At 53.6% G+C, this 16,630-nt stretch overlaps 1 protein-coding gene across 1 annotated transcript; it reads left to right on the forward strand.

The window, feature by feature from the left end:
* The first annotated feature begins 728 nt into the window (after positions 1-728).
* FAM78A (family with sequence similarity 78 member A) lies at positions 729-13,437 on the forward strand. The gene is made up of 2 exons (XM_058818230.1): positions 729-1,940; positions 9,087-13,437. The coding sequence occupies exons 1-2, from the start codon at positions 1,678-1,680 to the stop codon at positions 9,613-9,615; spliced, it is 792 nt and encodes a 263-aa protein (XP_058674213.1). The 5' UTR covers positions 729-1,677; the 3' UTR covers positions 9,616-13,437.
* The last annotated feature ends 3,193 nt before the right edge of the window (positions 13,438-16,630 follow it).

The following is a 16,630-nucleotide window of genomic DNA, read 5'->3' on the forward strand; positions in this document are numbered from 1 at the left end:
CTAAAAATAAAAAAAAAAAAAACTACATTACCCACAATCCACGGACATGTGGGAGGAAATGCTGGTTTTTTGCAAAGGAGGTTTAGCCTCAACAGCTGCAGTTTAAAAGCGAAATACAGGGGGAGGGATGGCACTGGGCGAAGGAGGGAGGACGGGGCGGCGGGGGGGGCGCGGAGCCGCCGCCGGGGCCGCGGGAGCCTCGGGCATGCGGCGCTGCGTGCGCGGGCAGCCGGCGGGGCTCGCCCGGGGGCACCGAGGGGCTGCCAGCGAGTTCCCGCAAAGTTTGACCCCGCTGCCTTTGCCGACGCTGCGGCGAGCGGAGCGGGAGCCCGCCCGCGCCCCCCCGCGCCCCCGGCGAGGCTGAGCCCCGGGTGCACGAATGTATTGCGGGAGAGGAAGCCTGCGGCAGCCGGGAGGCGGAGGCACCGATCCTGCTCCGCTCAGCTCCCCGGGCAGCCAGCGCAGAGGCGAAGGGGAAAAAAAACCCAGCGAGAGAAGAAGGAGAAGCGGGAGAAGCGGGAGCCTCCCCCCCGCCGCCCCGCGCCGCCGCTCGCCCCCGCAGCGCAGGAGCCGGGGCTCGGCGGCGCGGCCGGGGCTCGCCGCGGCTCCCCGCGATGCTGTGACGCCCCGCGGGGCCCACGCGTGTGCGGGGCAGCCCCGCCGCCCGCCCATGAGCCCCGCCGGCTGAGCCGGCTCGCCCCGGAGCGCCAGCGGGAGGAGGAGGAGGAGGAAGGTCGGACACCCCTGCGGAGAGCCGCTCGCCGAGGAGGAGAGAGGAGGAGGAGGAGGAGGAGGAGGAGGAAGGGGAGCGGCGCCCCCGGGCCGGTGCGTGGGGGGGATGTCACGGGCGGCGTTGAGCGGGCGCTGAGCGGGCGCGGAGCGGCGCGGCCCCGGCGGGCGCGGGGGAGGCTCCATCGCCGCTGCCCCGCTGCGCGCCCGGAGCCGCCGGCCCCACCGGCACCGCGCTCGCGTCCCTGCGCCCGGCTATTTCTAAGGAGAAGAGAAAAAAAAAAATTAATCCCCAAAGCCCAGACAGCGCTGGCGGAGGAGCCTCCAGAATCGGAGATTCGGCGACTTTTTGCATTTTCCAGCCGTCGTTTCTTTCTGTTATTATTGTAATTTTGTGCGAAAGGAAGTTATGAACAACTGCAAGTCAGGAAGTGGAAATCCACACCGGTTGTGACAAGCTGGGGCTAAAAACTATTTCATTATTTATATAGATGTGTCTATCAACATTCTGCTTTTCATCCAAAGAATAAAGGGAAATACCGGCTAGTCCTATGTTTGATGGTGAATGACAGACTGCATCTGAGCAAAGGAAGGACTAAATATATCAGCTAAGAACACCACCTTTATTTATTGAACTCAAGAGACTTTTTTTTAACCCAAAGACTGTTTAAGCAAGAGATTTAATGGGTCATTAAAAGGGGAAAAAAATTTAAAGGCCCTTTTGCTTCTGAAGCGCAGCTAACCTCAAAAATAGAAGCAGTACTTGTAAGACAGATATTCGAATTAAGGCTTTACGTGATGAATTTTCTATCCTATGGATATCAGTTTTGAAATTGCAAACCAAGAAGATCTGTAATTGATCTAGCACCAGACAATTTCAATGCCTAATATTCCCCAGGATTGCTGGAGTACCCTAGGAGCTGCGTCAGACTGTACTCGGGGTATGCCATGGGCTGTATTCAGAGCATTAGCTGCAAATCCAAAGTTTTCCGGGAGAGCATTTCAGTGGTTGAAGTGAAAGCCTCCATCGATCCCGTTCCCACCAGCATTGACGAGTCCTCCAGCGTGGTGCTGCGCTACCGCACCCCTCACTTCCGAGCCTCTGCCCAGGTGTTGGTGCCCCCTCTCCCCAAGAAGGAGACCTGGATCGTGGGCTGGATCCAGGCTTGCAGCCACATGGAGTTCTACAACCACTACGGGGACCAGGGGATGTGAGTATTGCCGAGGGGAGGGCGCGTGCGGGTGGGAAGGGGGAGAGAGGCAGGGCCGTGGCCTGCTTGGGAAATAGTGGATTAAGCCAAAAATTATAATTTTTATAATCCATGTTTAAAAACCCAGCCCCTCCGAAACTTAACAGGACTTTGGCGTGTGTTTAAAATACAGGAGAGCTTGTCCCTGCCCTTTCAAAGCAGTGGGTGGTGTTCTCCTCGAGTGGGAATTCGCCCAAGCCCCAACCAAACCCCACTTGTTCTGGTAGGAACCCAAAAGCAAAGCCCTTCCACAACAGCTCTTGGGCCGCACAGGAGATCCTGAAACCCCGGCAGCAGCCCTGCTTTGATGGGTGTGTGACACCAGTGGCTCTCCTGACCCGCAGCTCCTCTTGCCTGCATCCCTCCCCATCCCAAAGGTGCCCATTGAGGAGCCCCAGGGCGAGCCCAGGGCTGACACTTGTGGCACGGGGCCGTCCCTGGAGTGCTCTGTGCTGCTGCTGCAGTGAGCTGTGGCTGGCAGCTCGGAGCCCACTGAACGTCACAGGAGGAATCCTGCTTGCTTTGCCCACAGCAGCAGGCAGCCCACGGGAATCACAAGCTGGATTTAACTCCTTGGTAGTTAAACCATCCACATCACCTTGGAGCAGGGTGCGGATTTCACGTTACCCTCCCTCACGGGGGATGTGAAAGGGAATATACGGGTGTAAATGTGAGGTGGGAGGAATCAGGGGCTGCTTGCACACCAGGAATCCCCGTGGTGCTGGTCAGACAGTCATAGTGAGGCAGGAATGAGTCAAATCAGAATGTCACCTCCCTGCCAAGAGAAGTCATCTCCCCCCAGTCCCCCACCAGCTTGTTCTCCAAATGTTGCAGGCTTTGGCCCACAGCTAAATCAGCCCCAGCACCTGATCCCCAAATGCCTGCACAGAGCAGCAGTTCTGCAACCCACAGTGCTGGGCAGCACAGGTGCAGCCTCCTGGTGCAGCAGAAATGTGTCTGTCCAGCCAGGGGGACAGAGCCTGACCGTGCTGGCAGATGGGTCAGTGGCTGGAGCTGCTGATGCTGCCCAGGCTCTGGGGCTGAGGGAGGAAGGACGGGAAGGTCAGGTCTGGGAATCCTCTCCCTGCTCTGCCCAGAGCCAGGGAGATGCTGGCTCAGCCCCTGAGGGACAGTCTGGGCAGCTTAAAAAATCCCTGAATGAGGAGAGCTGGGGGAGAGGGAGAGCAGGAATGAGTGAATGCAGCACCTTCCTGACAGCCTGAACATCTGCATGCACAGCTTCCCTTCCCTTCCCTTCCCTTCCCTTCCCTTCCCTTCCCTTCCCTTCCCTTCCCTTCCCTTCCCTTCCCTTCCCTTCCCTTCCCTCTCAGGGACCCCAGGGAAGGAGGAACAGCCCCAGGTGACAATCTGCCCCCCCTCCTGTCCCCATGTCCCCTCTCTGCTCAAGCAGAAAGTTTACTGAGAGGCAAACTGGTACCTGGCAAACAGCAGCAGCGCAGGCAGGCTGATTGTGATTTTAGAAGTATTTACAGCAGGCCTGAAATCTGTAGGCTTTCTTGGCTCCAAGAGCATCTTTAGCAAGGACAATTTGTTGCTCAGATGTTCCCAATTGCAGGCCTTTGGGATTTGCATGTGCAATTCTCAGGCTCATTTAGGAATCCTGTCTTTAGCCACCAGCTGCAAAGGGAAAATAGAAAAGTCCACTTTGTATAAATACAGCTCAGATGCACTGAAATAGAGGGGACTGGGCACAGAGTGATGCTGCCAGTGCTGCAAACCTCAGTATGGCCTTTTATTTCCCTGCACCTGAGTTTCCCTGTGCTTAAAATGAGGATTTGGTACAGCCTGCCCTTACTGGAATGTTTTGGGACAAAAAACGAAAAGGAAAAAAAAAAAAGGAGTAGTAGGTGCTGCTGTAAACTGGTAGAATTAAACACTGCAGCTATGTATGAGAGCTTTTAGCTAGAAAATCATGGAAACAAAGATGTTTCCCTAGGAGGTTCACTGACATTTAACTGATTAAAAAAAAAAAAAAAAGTTACCCAAACACAAGCAGGAATTTGTCTGTTCCTGCACTCTCTTTCTATAGACTCATTGCCATCTGAAGGCTATAAATAAAGGCATTTAGGAGGAAAGGCCTCTTCAATGCCATTGAAACATGGGTTGGAAGACCATTGCAGAGAGAGAGAGGACACAAACCTGGGAGAGAGGATGGGCCAAGGCTTTGGCTGGTGAAACTCGATGTAGTCCCTCTGACCTCCACAGAGCTGCATCGATTGATGCCAGCACAGCCCCAACCCTCCATGGCAGGCAGAGGCCACTGCCACATCCATGTGTTTAACCCCTGTGGTGACTGGCAAACAAAAACCCCCAAATAATCAAAAATCACTCATCCGACCGGAGCACCAATACTTACAGCAGGCTCTGGATTAATTTTGCACTTCTCTGCTGGGAAGTTGTTAGCTGTGCATAAGCTGGCCATTACATTGAGGATGGAAACAGCTGAGAAATACTGGAGCAGATGGAGCTGTGCATAATGCTGCTATAGGGATGGGAGTACAGAGGGGATAATTTAGACACGCACGTTTAAAGTGGCACTGACAATTTGGGGGCTAAATGCAGCATTTTTAAATTTAAAGGGAGAGAATTAGAGCTCAGCTAACACATTCAGTGCTGGCATTGCTTTACATGTGAGTCAGGAGATGCTGCAGGGAACATGAAAACCCTCAGCATGGGGATGGGGATGTGCTCTGTGACCCCTCCCTGTGCACCCATGGTCGGTGTTGCTGTTCCTCCCTAAAATGCAGGATTTCACCCTGGTCCTTAGGGAAGGATCTGCTGTGCACAGGGAGGCAGCAGCATCAGGCCAGAGCTGTGACCTGAGCAGGAGCAGCTGGACCAGGTCCCTGCTGGCATCTGCTGGGCTGGGTGCTGGTTTCTGCACCTGGTGGAACCTGTGCCAGCTCTGGGCCCTGCTGGAATGGCATTATCCAGCCTCCTTCATCTCCATGGAGATGTGCAAGAAGCTGTGCAGATGGAGATATGCAAAAGAGAGAGATAAATGAATTGGAGTTGGAATTTGATCAGCCAGGAATCTGGAGAAGTTTTCCTGTGGATGTTTCTCCCCCTGGAAGACCTGATGGGGCACTTGCATCCTTATATCATCACTCCATCTTCCCAGGCATCTCTTCCTGGTGAGATTAAATCTTCCATGCCCTGCAGCAGGGACATAATGAACTCAAATTGCCAAGAGAATAAACCCCCAGTCCCCAGGAGGGAGGACACGATCAAAAACACCACAAGGGCATCTTTTCCAAAGAAAGTGAAGGGAGGTCAGTTCCCTGTGGGAATTTACTCCTCCAGGGATTCAGAGGACAAGGCTTTGCTGCCCTGCAGTGGCCCCTGGATCTCACCCACCTTAGCCCAGTTCCATGGGTTGTCCATTGAGTTTGCTGCCCTAAACCAGCAGCAATTGTTCCCCTTTTCCTAATGCCAGTTTTGTGCTAGTTCCACTCCCTGACCCAGCCCCAAACACTGCTGCTGGTTCAGGAGATGGGGCAGGAACACACAGCTGGAGGGTGGGAGGAAGAGGGACCACAGCAGCCCAGCAACATCTTCAATTTCCTTCCTGTTCTTCACTCTAACCCTGCCCTGACTTGCCTGCCATGCTGGAAAAGGTGAGAGAGGCACTGTAAAGGAGAATTTAAAATTAAGCAGCTCTGGCTATCAGGTTTTCTTTCTCTCAGTGAGTCCCCAGTGCAGGGCAGTGGTGGAGGGAGGCAGGAGCAGGATGTGAAATCCTGAGACAGAGTTTCAGTACATGGTCCTGCTCCCTCCACCAGGCAGGGGCTGTGCCCCACAGGGGCTGCTCTTTTTTAGGGAGCTTGGAGAGGAAGGTGCTGGAAAGCAGAAGGTTGTGCAAGTCCATCTGGCCTGTGACTAATTAGGAGCTGGCTTTAGGCAATTAGAGCTGAGGTTGCAGCAGTGCCTGGTGCCTGTCTGGAGAGGTTACCTGCATGTTCCCCACTGCTGGATGCCCAGGGCTGGCTTTGCTGTCCCTGCCCTGCTGGGTGCTGTGGGACAGACATCTGGAGCTCAGGAGGATTTGTTCTGTGTGACAGAAGAGGAAAAAAGTGTCTGAATGAGAACTGGGAAGCCAAAACCTACATAAAGCTGCTTGGCTGTCAGCAGCAGGGCTCTGCTTGTACCACAAGAAATAGCTCAAAGTTCCTTCTGGTAGCAAGAAGACATTTGTTGGAGAGGTTTCTTGGCAGCTCCAGGCTCTGGTGGTGCCCACAGTGGCTCTGAAGGTTTCAGAAGAGGCAGAAACAGGCCTGTCAGTGTTGCGAGGCAGAACCTACTGATCCTGGAGCTGATCAGTGAACCCACGAAACCAGATAGCTTGGTTGCTTTTCATGCCTCCTTCCTGCTATTGTCAGCAAAGTGTTTACTGGGCACTTTCTGGTCTCTCCTTGGCTCGACACTACCACAGAAAGATGCTGATGCAGCCAAAGATCATTCCACAGCATTCTTTCCAAAATCATCCAGTTGTTGGCATATTATTCAGCATGGACACGCTCTGCGAGCAGAGGCTGCCTGCCTGGCTGGCACAGGGGCTTTGCTGGAGCATCAGGAGAGGGACAGTCACCAGCAGCAGCCACCAGGCAGCCTCTGCTCTGCTCCAGTCATGGGATCATCATGAGGCCTCGTTTTTCTGCTTGTTCCAAGCAGAGCAGATGAAGCATGATGGTTTTGAAACCCTGGGGTTAACCACACTGGCTCAAATTAGGCACAGTGTGCTCTCTGAAGAAACGCAGGCTGGTGTCTCCTTCCCCATTCCTGCCCACGCCTTTGCTCAAGCTGGGTGTCCTCCTGGGCCACCCTGAGCCCAACCACGCTCAGCTTTGCCCTGGGATGCTGCAGGCTCTGCAGGCACCATCCTGCTCAGGCCCTGACAGCTCCACCCTCGTGCTCTTATTTAAATCCTGGGCAAATCCCCAGAAGCTCCTGCAATTCCGTCCTGACCTGGGAATGAAGATGGGGACAAGCAGATCTCAGAGGAGCTGCATTTACTGAGCATTCTCTGTCAGGTTCTCCTGCCATCCAGCCAGCAGCTCTGATCTGAGCAGGCTGGAGCAGCCCAGGAGGGTTCTCACCCTCTGGGGCATCTCAGCTCCTGGTTTGGCACCTGGATACCTGCAGAGATGCTGTGGCTGCACCTCAGCATCAACCTCTGCCACGTCTCAGCCCTGGGTGACAGCCAAGCTGAGCACCAGCCCCTGTCTGAATGGAAAGTAATCCTAAACCAGCAGGTGACAGGGAGAGGAGAGCGCCCAGATGGGGTTTCGGAGCTGGGCTGTGCAGCAGGGAGGGGTGGGGGCTGCAGAGCAGGACCTCCACTCCTCCATCAGCGAGGGCTGGGTCACTCAGCATCCCCTGGGCCTTCCCTGAGCCTTCCTTGGGCCATCCCTGAGCCTTCCCCTGCTCAGCTCTGCCTGAAGGGCACAAGGGGTGGTGAGCCAGGATGACTCCGGTTTGCAGAGCAGAGCAGAGCACATAAACATCTCTGCAGTGCACAAGGGTCCTGGCAGGACTGCTCAGGGATCTCCTTTTGGCTGCCTTCACTAAATATTTTCTTCCAGGGAAAGGACTCCCTCTGCCTGCTGGCGACGAGCGCGGGAGGAAGGCATTGCTGCAGCTGCGGTGCTGTAGCTGACAGCAGCCTGTAAATCTGAGCAGGGAGATGTTGTGCTTGCATAACCCCTGCTCCTGCGGCTCAGAGCATCCCTGCAGCCCCTGCTCCTGCGGCTCAGAGCATCCCTGCAGCCCCTGCTGCTCAGAGCATCCCCTGCTCCTGCTGCTCCCAGCATCCTGCAGCCCCCAGGGCACCCCACCTCCTGCTCACACTTCATCTCCCGTGGGGAGGTGTTTGCCAGGACCCTGGCATGAAAAAATAGATAAATGAGACCTTGAAATCCCCCGTGGTATCCTCTAGCCAGAGCCAGACACAGCTAAGTGCTGAACGATCCAGCGGGTACAAACATGGAGGCACTTCACGGTCATTAACTAATTAACAGTCAAAACAGCCTTGTGAGACAGTCACATCTCCCTGGCCAGAGCAGCCATCCCAGAGCCGTGCAAGAGCCAGCCAGGCCGACCAGTACCCCCAGCCACAGGCTCCTCTGCAATCAAGGGGCTATTTTAAGCTGCAGCACCAGACTTATGAAAGGCTTGGACAGTCACCCTGACCCTGAGGAGCCTCAGGGCGTCCCCTCTGTGTCTCTCCAAGATAAATCATTTCCCATGTCCCAGCCTGCAGCAGGGAGCCACAAGGCTTGGGGAACTGGAGCACAGCCAGTGCTATGGCAGGGTCAGGTGCAAACACCACTGCTGCTGCCACCCAGTCCCTTCTGCCACCTTCACTGCTGGGACACCATCCCTGGGTGATGAGGAGTGCTGATTCATGAGCAGGAAGGAGAAGGTGCATGAGAGGCACCTCTGCCAGCCTGGTTTTTAAAAGATTGTCCTTAAAACAGCTGCTGTGCACTGAGCAAGTGATCTGTGGCCGTGCCGTCTCAGAGCAAACATCCAACCCTTCTTCTGAGACATTTACAGCAGTTTGCCTCTATTGGCAAATCTAATCTTAAAAATTAAATTGGAAGCTAATGAAAAAACCCACTCCAAGCTGTGCATCAAGCAGCACAAGGTGACAGGGGAGTGTTTTCCCTCACATTCCTGCTAGCAGCACTGACCTTTGTGTCCCTCTCGCAGGTGAGCAGTGCGGGCAGCTTTACAAGCAGCTCCACCTGGGGCTCTCTGATTACTGTAACACCATCCCCAGTCCAGAGCCTGGAGTGCAGCCCTCGGGCTGGGTCCTTCCAAGGGCTGCAGGAGGATGGGTTACACTTCCAGAGCCAGGCAGACAGCGGGGAGGGACAGTGGCTCATCCAGAGAGAAATTCAGGGGATGAGCGGATTGAGAGCAGGCCTGATGAGAAGGATGCTTCTAATGGCAGGGATGGCACAAAGGGCACAAATTCCAGAGAGGTAATGCATCCACAGCTCTTCATTCTCCTTTCTAAAATCCAGCAAGTTTCTAAACTAATTAATTAATTAATTATCCATCATTTGCTGTTGATTATGGCAGGTCAAGCTGGGAGCTTCCAGATCTCCTGGACGGTAAAATCCAGGCCATCAGTGACTCAGACGGAGTGAACTATCCCTGGTATGGGAACACCACAGAAACCTGCACCATCGTGGGTCCCACCAAGAAGGAGTCCAAGTTCAACATCAGCATGAACGACAACTTCTACCCCAGCGTGACGTGGGCCGTGCCCGTCAGCGACAGCAACGTGGCCAAGCTCACCAGCATCCACCGGGATCAGAGCTTCACCACCTGGCTGGTGGCCACCAACACGGCCACCAACGAGATGGTGACCCTGCAGACTATCAAATGGCGCATGAGGCTGGGCATCGAGGTGAACCCCAGCAGGCCCCTGGGGCAGCGTGCCAAGCTGCAGGAGCCCTCTGCCCAAGAGCAGCCCCAGGTCCTCAGCAAGAATGAGCCAATACCACCCAGTGCCCTTGTCAAACCCAATGCCAATGATGCTCAGGTACTCATGTGGAGGCCAAAGGATGGACCACCACTCGTGGTGATACCCCCAAAGCATCGATAATGCACGCCTGGCGTCCCGGCAGCGAGAGGGAGAAAACAAACCCGAAGCAAAACAATCACTTAGGTATTAGGATACACACCTATAATCTGAGCAAAACCTAAATGCACTTTTTATTCATTCAACAAATGCAACCATTCTACCTTCTCCCATTGGGACGGATTTCACTGTGCTAAAGCTAAAGAGGAGACCTTGGACTGGGTCTGTCTCATCACTGGATTCCTAAGGGAAGAAACTAACACTGATGTCTACCCTATAGCTTTTATTTTTTCTTCCCTACTTTAGTTCCCGTTTGAACTTCAGTCTCATTAGCTTGTCCAGAACTGCCCAGAACAATATGAACATTTTATTTGGGATTTTAAGAATTTTTTTTTCCTTTTTGGTTGAGAATGAAACAAGTTCCTGGAGCAAAAAGTTGACTATTTAAGATAAGGTATTTTTTTTTAAGCTGTAAGGTTCTGAGTTGCAAATCCAAGTCATGCGGCCTTATGTAGACTTTGCTTTGCATTGCCAAACTTTTGCCTTAAAGCTATGTTTGAAAAAAAAAAAAAAAAACAACAAAACCACCACCAGGCAGAATGTCCTTTCTACAGAATTCTGGAGAAAAAGTTTTGGAACAAGGAATAGGCTGTCAGCGTGGCATGGGCTGATGGGTACAAAGGGCATGAAATTGGAAGAAGCAAGAAAATCTTCCTCTTTTTAAAACCTGGAACAAGGAAGCACGGAAATCATCTCAGTTTCAAAGCAATGCAAATAACAACCCTGCTGTCAGATGGCTCTCGAGGGGAGCTCCCAGGCCACCTCTCCCTGATTGCAGGAGGCCGTGGAAGCTCCTCGTGCTGCTCATCACTCGTGGTGGTCTCAGCCTCCCTTAGCAGCCCAACAGGGAATCAATCACCTCACAGCTGGAATTGTGGCCCTGGGAGTCAACACCAGTCAAGGGGGGGATGTCCCACTGGGACATTTGTCTTTAGGACACACAGATGTTCTCCCAGCTAGCCCACAGCCTCACCTTCTCGTGGATAAGAGCTGGCGTGCCTGCTGCTGTCGGGTGAAGCTCTGTGGCCCTGTTTGCTGTGAAATCCCAGTTATGGAGCTGTACAAAGAGCGGGGTGTCCCAAGGATCCTTCTGAAGTCACTGGAGACACACAGGTGTCAGAGGGGGCAGATCTTACCCAGCATGATCTGTAGTTCAGGAGCAGCCACGTCTGAAAATTACAGGGACCCACTCCCGGCAAACACAGCAACAGCTGAGGAAAACTCTTCCTTCTGTGCTAACCAGTCACATTGGGATTCACAGATCATTTTCTTCCCAATGACCTCATGATCTACCTGGCTGTCAGGAAGGAGGTACAGGCAGGGCCATGACACTGTCCCTGTCTGTCATGGCACAAACATCCACTGTAGCAAAGGGAAACACACAAGAAGGTGTAGGCAGGGCATCACCTGAGCCCTGGGTGTGGATCCTCAGTGAGGAAGGAGCATTTGGAGGAGGAGGTGAAACCTGTAGCTTTTAATAAGGACCAGATGGCTGCTGAGATAACCAGATGCTCCTGTGCAGAGGAGGATGAGGCACAAGAGCTGTTTGAATGGGAGGGAGGGGTTTGAAGGCAGAGGAAGTTCTGTGGTAGAGGTGGCATCTGGAGGCCAGGGCACAGGATGGGGAGTGGAGGATCTGCCCTGCTCCAGCACATGGCCTCAGGCAGATCGCTTCCCTCTGCAGCTCCTTCCCCCAGAAAATATTTCTTCCTCCTATTAACAACTTGCCTCAAGAGCTGGGACTGAGGAGAGTTCTGCATGCCAGGTACAAGCCTGGCCCTGCCGAGCTGGTCTGAACAGGTCTCACAACCCCACACACGCTGCTCAAAAGGCTCTCCCCATGGAGAGGCACCAATCAGCTGCTATTCCTACCCCCATCTTCCACACAGGACCTTACCAGCAAGAAATTCTCCTTCCTCACTTCTCCACAGCCACACCACCTCCTTTGGCGACAGGTTCAACACCAACCCCTGCCTGGGGAATGCACACCCAGGAGTTGTGTCCCCCACCAGGACAGCCTCAAACCAGCAAACAAGGATCCTGGGGCTCTGCAGCCATTCCCCTGCCTGCAGGGGAGCCCACCCTCCTCATCCACTGGCTTTCAGAGATGCTCAGCCATGGAGCTGCTCCTTTCCACGGGCAGAGCTCCGAGATGGGAATTCCAGCTTGGAAACGACTGGACTGGATCAACCCCAAATCCACAAGCCAAAGGGTGCCTCAGTCTCGCTTTGGGACTATAAGGGATGAAGTTAGGGAGACTTGGACTTGCACAGTCACTCTCTGTATTAAACTCCGTTTTCTTACCTGGATTCACATCCAACTATAGCTCCACTAGCACAGCCCTTTGGGACTTGTCTGTATTTTCTCCGAGGCAATACATGCAGAAGAGGACAAACTGTGAGCTGTGGGTGAATAGCTGATCATGCTCTCATGCATCTTGGCTGCTGCTGAGTCCCATGGGTGGGAGCAGAAGGGGGATTTGTGTCTGGTATTCACTTTGTCTCCAGGTGCTGAGTACTTAGAGTTCTCACTGATGTCAGCCTGGGTCGAAGGAATCGGACCCAGTTGTCTTAATTAGCTGCACAAAGAAATTCCAAGGAAAGATTTCTTCTCAGTCACCAAAAACCACATTCAGGGAACACCTACGTCCTTTTCCACTTAGCTTTGTGTTGGACTTAGTCTCCCAGTGCATTAAGCAAATCTGGTTCCTCCTATTCCCTCTACCTGGTGGACTGGATACATCCATGCAATTTGATAGTAACCTCCTGGCTAATTTGTCCTGTTGCACTGAACGGACCCGGCTGAGCAGTAAACACAAAATTCAAAGTTCACTCTGGGGTCGGCTTTGCATGGACTTCTCCCTTCCCAAAGAATGCCTTTATCCCGTGCCTAGGTCAAAATGTGCCCCCTCACCTCCATCTGCATCCCCAGACACGGCAGAGAGAGCGATGCTGCCTCTTTGGAGATTTCATGCATTGTGATTAAAAGTGATGTTTTTCCAATGCTGCTTCATTACAAAACTGACAGGGACAGATTGTCTGTAACAGGAAGGATGGCTGGAAGTAACAGGGGCTCTGAGACACCGCTGTTGCTAAGGCTGGTGGTTACAACAGGGATTGACTGACAGGGTTCCAGTGGGGACTTCAATGTCTGGGGACCCATGGCAGAGTGGCAAATGAGCAGAGGTGAATCAAGCTCCTTCTCTGGCAGCTTTTGGCAGAACCAGGAATACACAAAGGATACACTGGGCAGGTGTTGGGGCACCGACACGGCGTACACGGGTGAACGTGAGCGTGTCTGTGCCTCACCCTTCCCAGCAGTGATGCTCTCAGCTCTTTATAGACCCAAACCCCCAGAGGGGCTCAGAGTGCAGCCTGGCCATCCTGTCACAGCCCTGTGGTGCTCCAGGGTGGGCAGCAGCCCTGGCCCAGACCCTCACCTGCCCCCAGGGGCTGCTGAGCGCGGCCAAGGCACCGAGTGGGTCAGGGACCTCGTGGTTCTCCTTCCCTGCCCTTGACACCGAGATGAGCGTGGGAGGAGAGGGGCAGCCCCTCGGGGAGCCAGCACAGACCCTCAGCAGCCTTGGGGAGGGGTAGAGACCTGTGGAGCCGGCGCCAGGCTGGGTCCAGCCCGGGGAAAAGGCGAGGCACCGCCGGCCCTCCTGCCCTGGCTCCCGGCGCAGCAATAAGAATCGTCCTTGGTCTTGCAGAGATACTGTGAAAACAAAACCAAGATGTACCGAGTCTGGACACTTACAGAGATGTAAAATACAAAACCCTGCTTTTATAACAGAGAAATAAAGTGAAATTTTCAAAAGCGTCTGCCTGGAGTTGTTTGGGCGGTGGCTGTTTTTAAACAAATAGCTCTGCGCTCACGTTTGGAATATCCTATTTACCATCAATTCTCTCTCTGTGTCAGCTCTTGGGCTGCAGTAGACAGAGCCAGGAGGTTTCTGGTGAACAGCACCAGCCAACATCCTGCATTTTTCATCACCAGCCTGCTGTGCATTGGGGGCAGCCGGGCTGGTCGGTGCAGGCAGCGCTGAACTTCCGCACGCTTCGGTTTCCTGACACCACTGGCTTATTTAGCAAAACCCCGCGCAGATGTTCACTGAAAATATCACATCTGGAGAGAGGCAGCAGCGCAGAGCCCTGGGCAGGGGAGAGGTTGGAAGATGCTGCAGTCTGTGTGGTTTTCAAACACCACCTGTACTTATTCCGTTATTCCCTGCCTGCCCCCGAAAATTTTCACATTTAGGTTTTGTTTGCTTTCCAGTAAAGGAAAGTGCTGAGTTTTGGAGAGCAGGGGGTGCTTGGCCAAGCAGCCAGGACAGCTGCACTGCTGATCTCTTAAACCCACTGGCATCTTCGTGCTCCAGCTCCTCCTGCCACAGCCTGACCCCACTGCAGGCTCCCATCCATCCCACCGGCTCTGCCCAAGCAAGACACAGCTTTCTCCTTTGCACATTTGTTTGGTCTGTGAGAAGTTTTGCTGGTCTCTGATTCAGCTGGCAAAGCAGCATCCAAACTTCTCCAAAAAAGCAGCAGAGCAAAGACCTGCTGGGTATCAGTGCTGTGGCAGTGACACAAACAAGTGCAGGTGGGGAGGAGGAGGAAGGAAACTCCCAGCTCAAAGGAAGGAATGTGCAGGGATGGAGCTGGAGCAGGGGAGAGGACAGATTCTGAGTGGGATTCCTTGCCACAGTGGAAACACTCCAGCCTCATCTGTTGATAGCAGGTTAAATTTAGATGTCCCAGTTTTGGAGGGAGGGAGGGAGGGAGGGGTGGGGAGGGGACACAGCCAACTCACAGCTGCTTTGGTGAGATCCTGGAAAAGCCAACAGCTCCTGGACACTTCTCCCTGCACAGGGAGGCTGGAAAAGCCCCTGTGGGGGATGAGGAGGGCACAGGGAAGACCATGAGCTGCTGAGCCCAGCACAGCCCGGGTGAGGCTGGAGCTCTGCTCTGGTGCCTCAGCTAACACCAATCCTTGACTGCAGCACATCTCAAACTTTGCCTTTCTACGAGTTTTCTCCCTTGGTTTTGTGATTTTCTAACCTCAGTTTTAAGCAGACTGAGGCAACAATTCCTTCATTTGAAGAAGCCCTCTGACCTCCACAGTTCTTTCTTGAAACTCTGCAGGGACTTTCCTCTGCTGATGCAAATCAGGTTTTGTTCCCTATTTCTTCTCTCACATCTCCTTAAGCTGTTAATGTGCAGCAGCTGCAAATACTCCTTTCATTCCTTCACGTTTTCAAGTTTTAAAGCAAAACATTTTTAGCAATGCCCTGAAGAAGCACCTATGAAAAATAAAATAAAAATACAGTGCCATGAATTGACACATAATTGTAACAGCTCCTGAAACAACCTGCACTGAGATTCTCAGGGCTACCTTTAGTAGCTTTTGTAAATTGGTCCCCACAAAGCTTTTGGTTGTAGAGTCCTGGAAAAAGGATTTCCCTGTGAGGGTGGTGAGAGCCTGGCACAGGGTGTCCAATCCCTGAAGTGTCCAAAGCCAGGTTGGATGGAGCTTGGAGCAATCTGGGATAGTGGGAGGTGTGGAAGGGGGTGGAATGAGATGGGCTTTAAGGTCTCTTCTCCCCCAAACCATTCCATGATTCTGTGAAGAGCCCAAACCCAGGAGAGCAGCACTGGAGAGCCAGCTCTGACTCAACCACGATTCACGACTTTGGGGTTGTCCCACGTTTCCCTTTCACCTGTGCACCTGCAGAGAGGTCCTGTGAGGAGCCCTGAGTGCAGCACTGGTGCAGGGGGGCTCACTGCCTCTGTCCCTGCTGGGATGGGGCTGTGAGGAGGCAGAACTGCAGCCCAGGCTGGGGCAGAGCAGTGCAGCCCCAGCACTCGAGCTTATCTCCTATCAGGGAACACAGGAGTCCCAGACAGGCCCTGGCAGCACAGAGCCCGCATGAGATAAGGGCAGAAAGGAGAAATCCTGGCTCTGCAGCAGGGGACAGACTCACACTGGAGAGGAGGAGCTCTGTGACCTACTGGGAGCTGCAGATGGGGTGAGGTGAGGAATATGCTGAGAGTGACCACAGAGCCCCTGGGGAGCTGAGCCCACGGACACGTGTGGGTGTGCAGAGCTGGAAGATGTGTTCTCACATCCAAGCTCATCCCTGGGAGAGGAAGAGCCATGGAGGCACAAAGGTTGGAAAGGACCTCCAAGGTCATGGAGTCCAACCTTTGAGCAAACACCCCCATGCCAATTAAAGCAAAGCACTGAGTGCCTGTTCTCCATGGCTGCCAGACCCCAGAGCCTCATGGCTATGAGAGGGGGGACAGGGATGGACTCACTGCTGACCCAGGGCTGCTCATCCCTGTGAGCCACAGCTGCCTCTGCCCAGCCCCTGGGGCTGCACACATTTATCCAGGAACACAACTTGCCCTGGCACTCCCAGGCTCTCTCATGCCAAAGCCTCATGCAGGATTATTTTTCCTTGTAAGCAATGCTGCAAGCAATGCACCAGGGACACATGAAAACTAAGAAGGGATAAATAAAATGTCATTTCAGCCTCTGAGCCTGGGCACATACACAGCTGAGGGGAGAAGGGAGCTCTGCTCCAGAATGCTGGCAGAGAGCAGTGCCCTGATTGCTGGGCAAAGGGCTGGCAGGACATGGAGCCACCACCTGCCTGCACCCTTCCCCAGCCTCACTCCCTGCTCCAGCATCTGCAGCAAGGGAATGTTCTGCAGCACCTTCCCAACCTCCATCACCTCTGTGAGACTCACCCCAGCAGCTCCCTCCCATGGTCTGGTTCCTCCCACTGCCAGGATTTTGGTCAGGGACACATCAGCTTTCTTTTGTCTGGAAAATAAGGCCAAACCATAGCTTTGTCACAGAGGTGGAAAAATTAATTACTTAAAACTCATGTTTGAAAGGCTTTGCTGTATAAGGCTTGATATTTCAAAATGTGGTCTTGGCCATATCCCTCTGTCTGGGAAGGGAAGGACATCATTCC

Source organism: Ammospiza caudacuta, chromosome 21 (assembly GCF_027887145.1).
Source record: "Ammospiza caudacuta isolate bAmmCau1 chromosome 21, bAmmCau1.pri, whole genome shotgun sequence".
NCBI classification, from domain to species: domain Eukaryota; kingdom Metazoa; phylum Chordata; class Aves; order Passeriformes; family Passerellidae; genus Ammospiza; species Ammospiza caudacuta.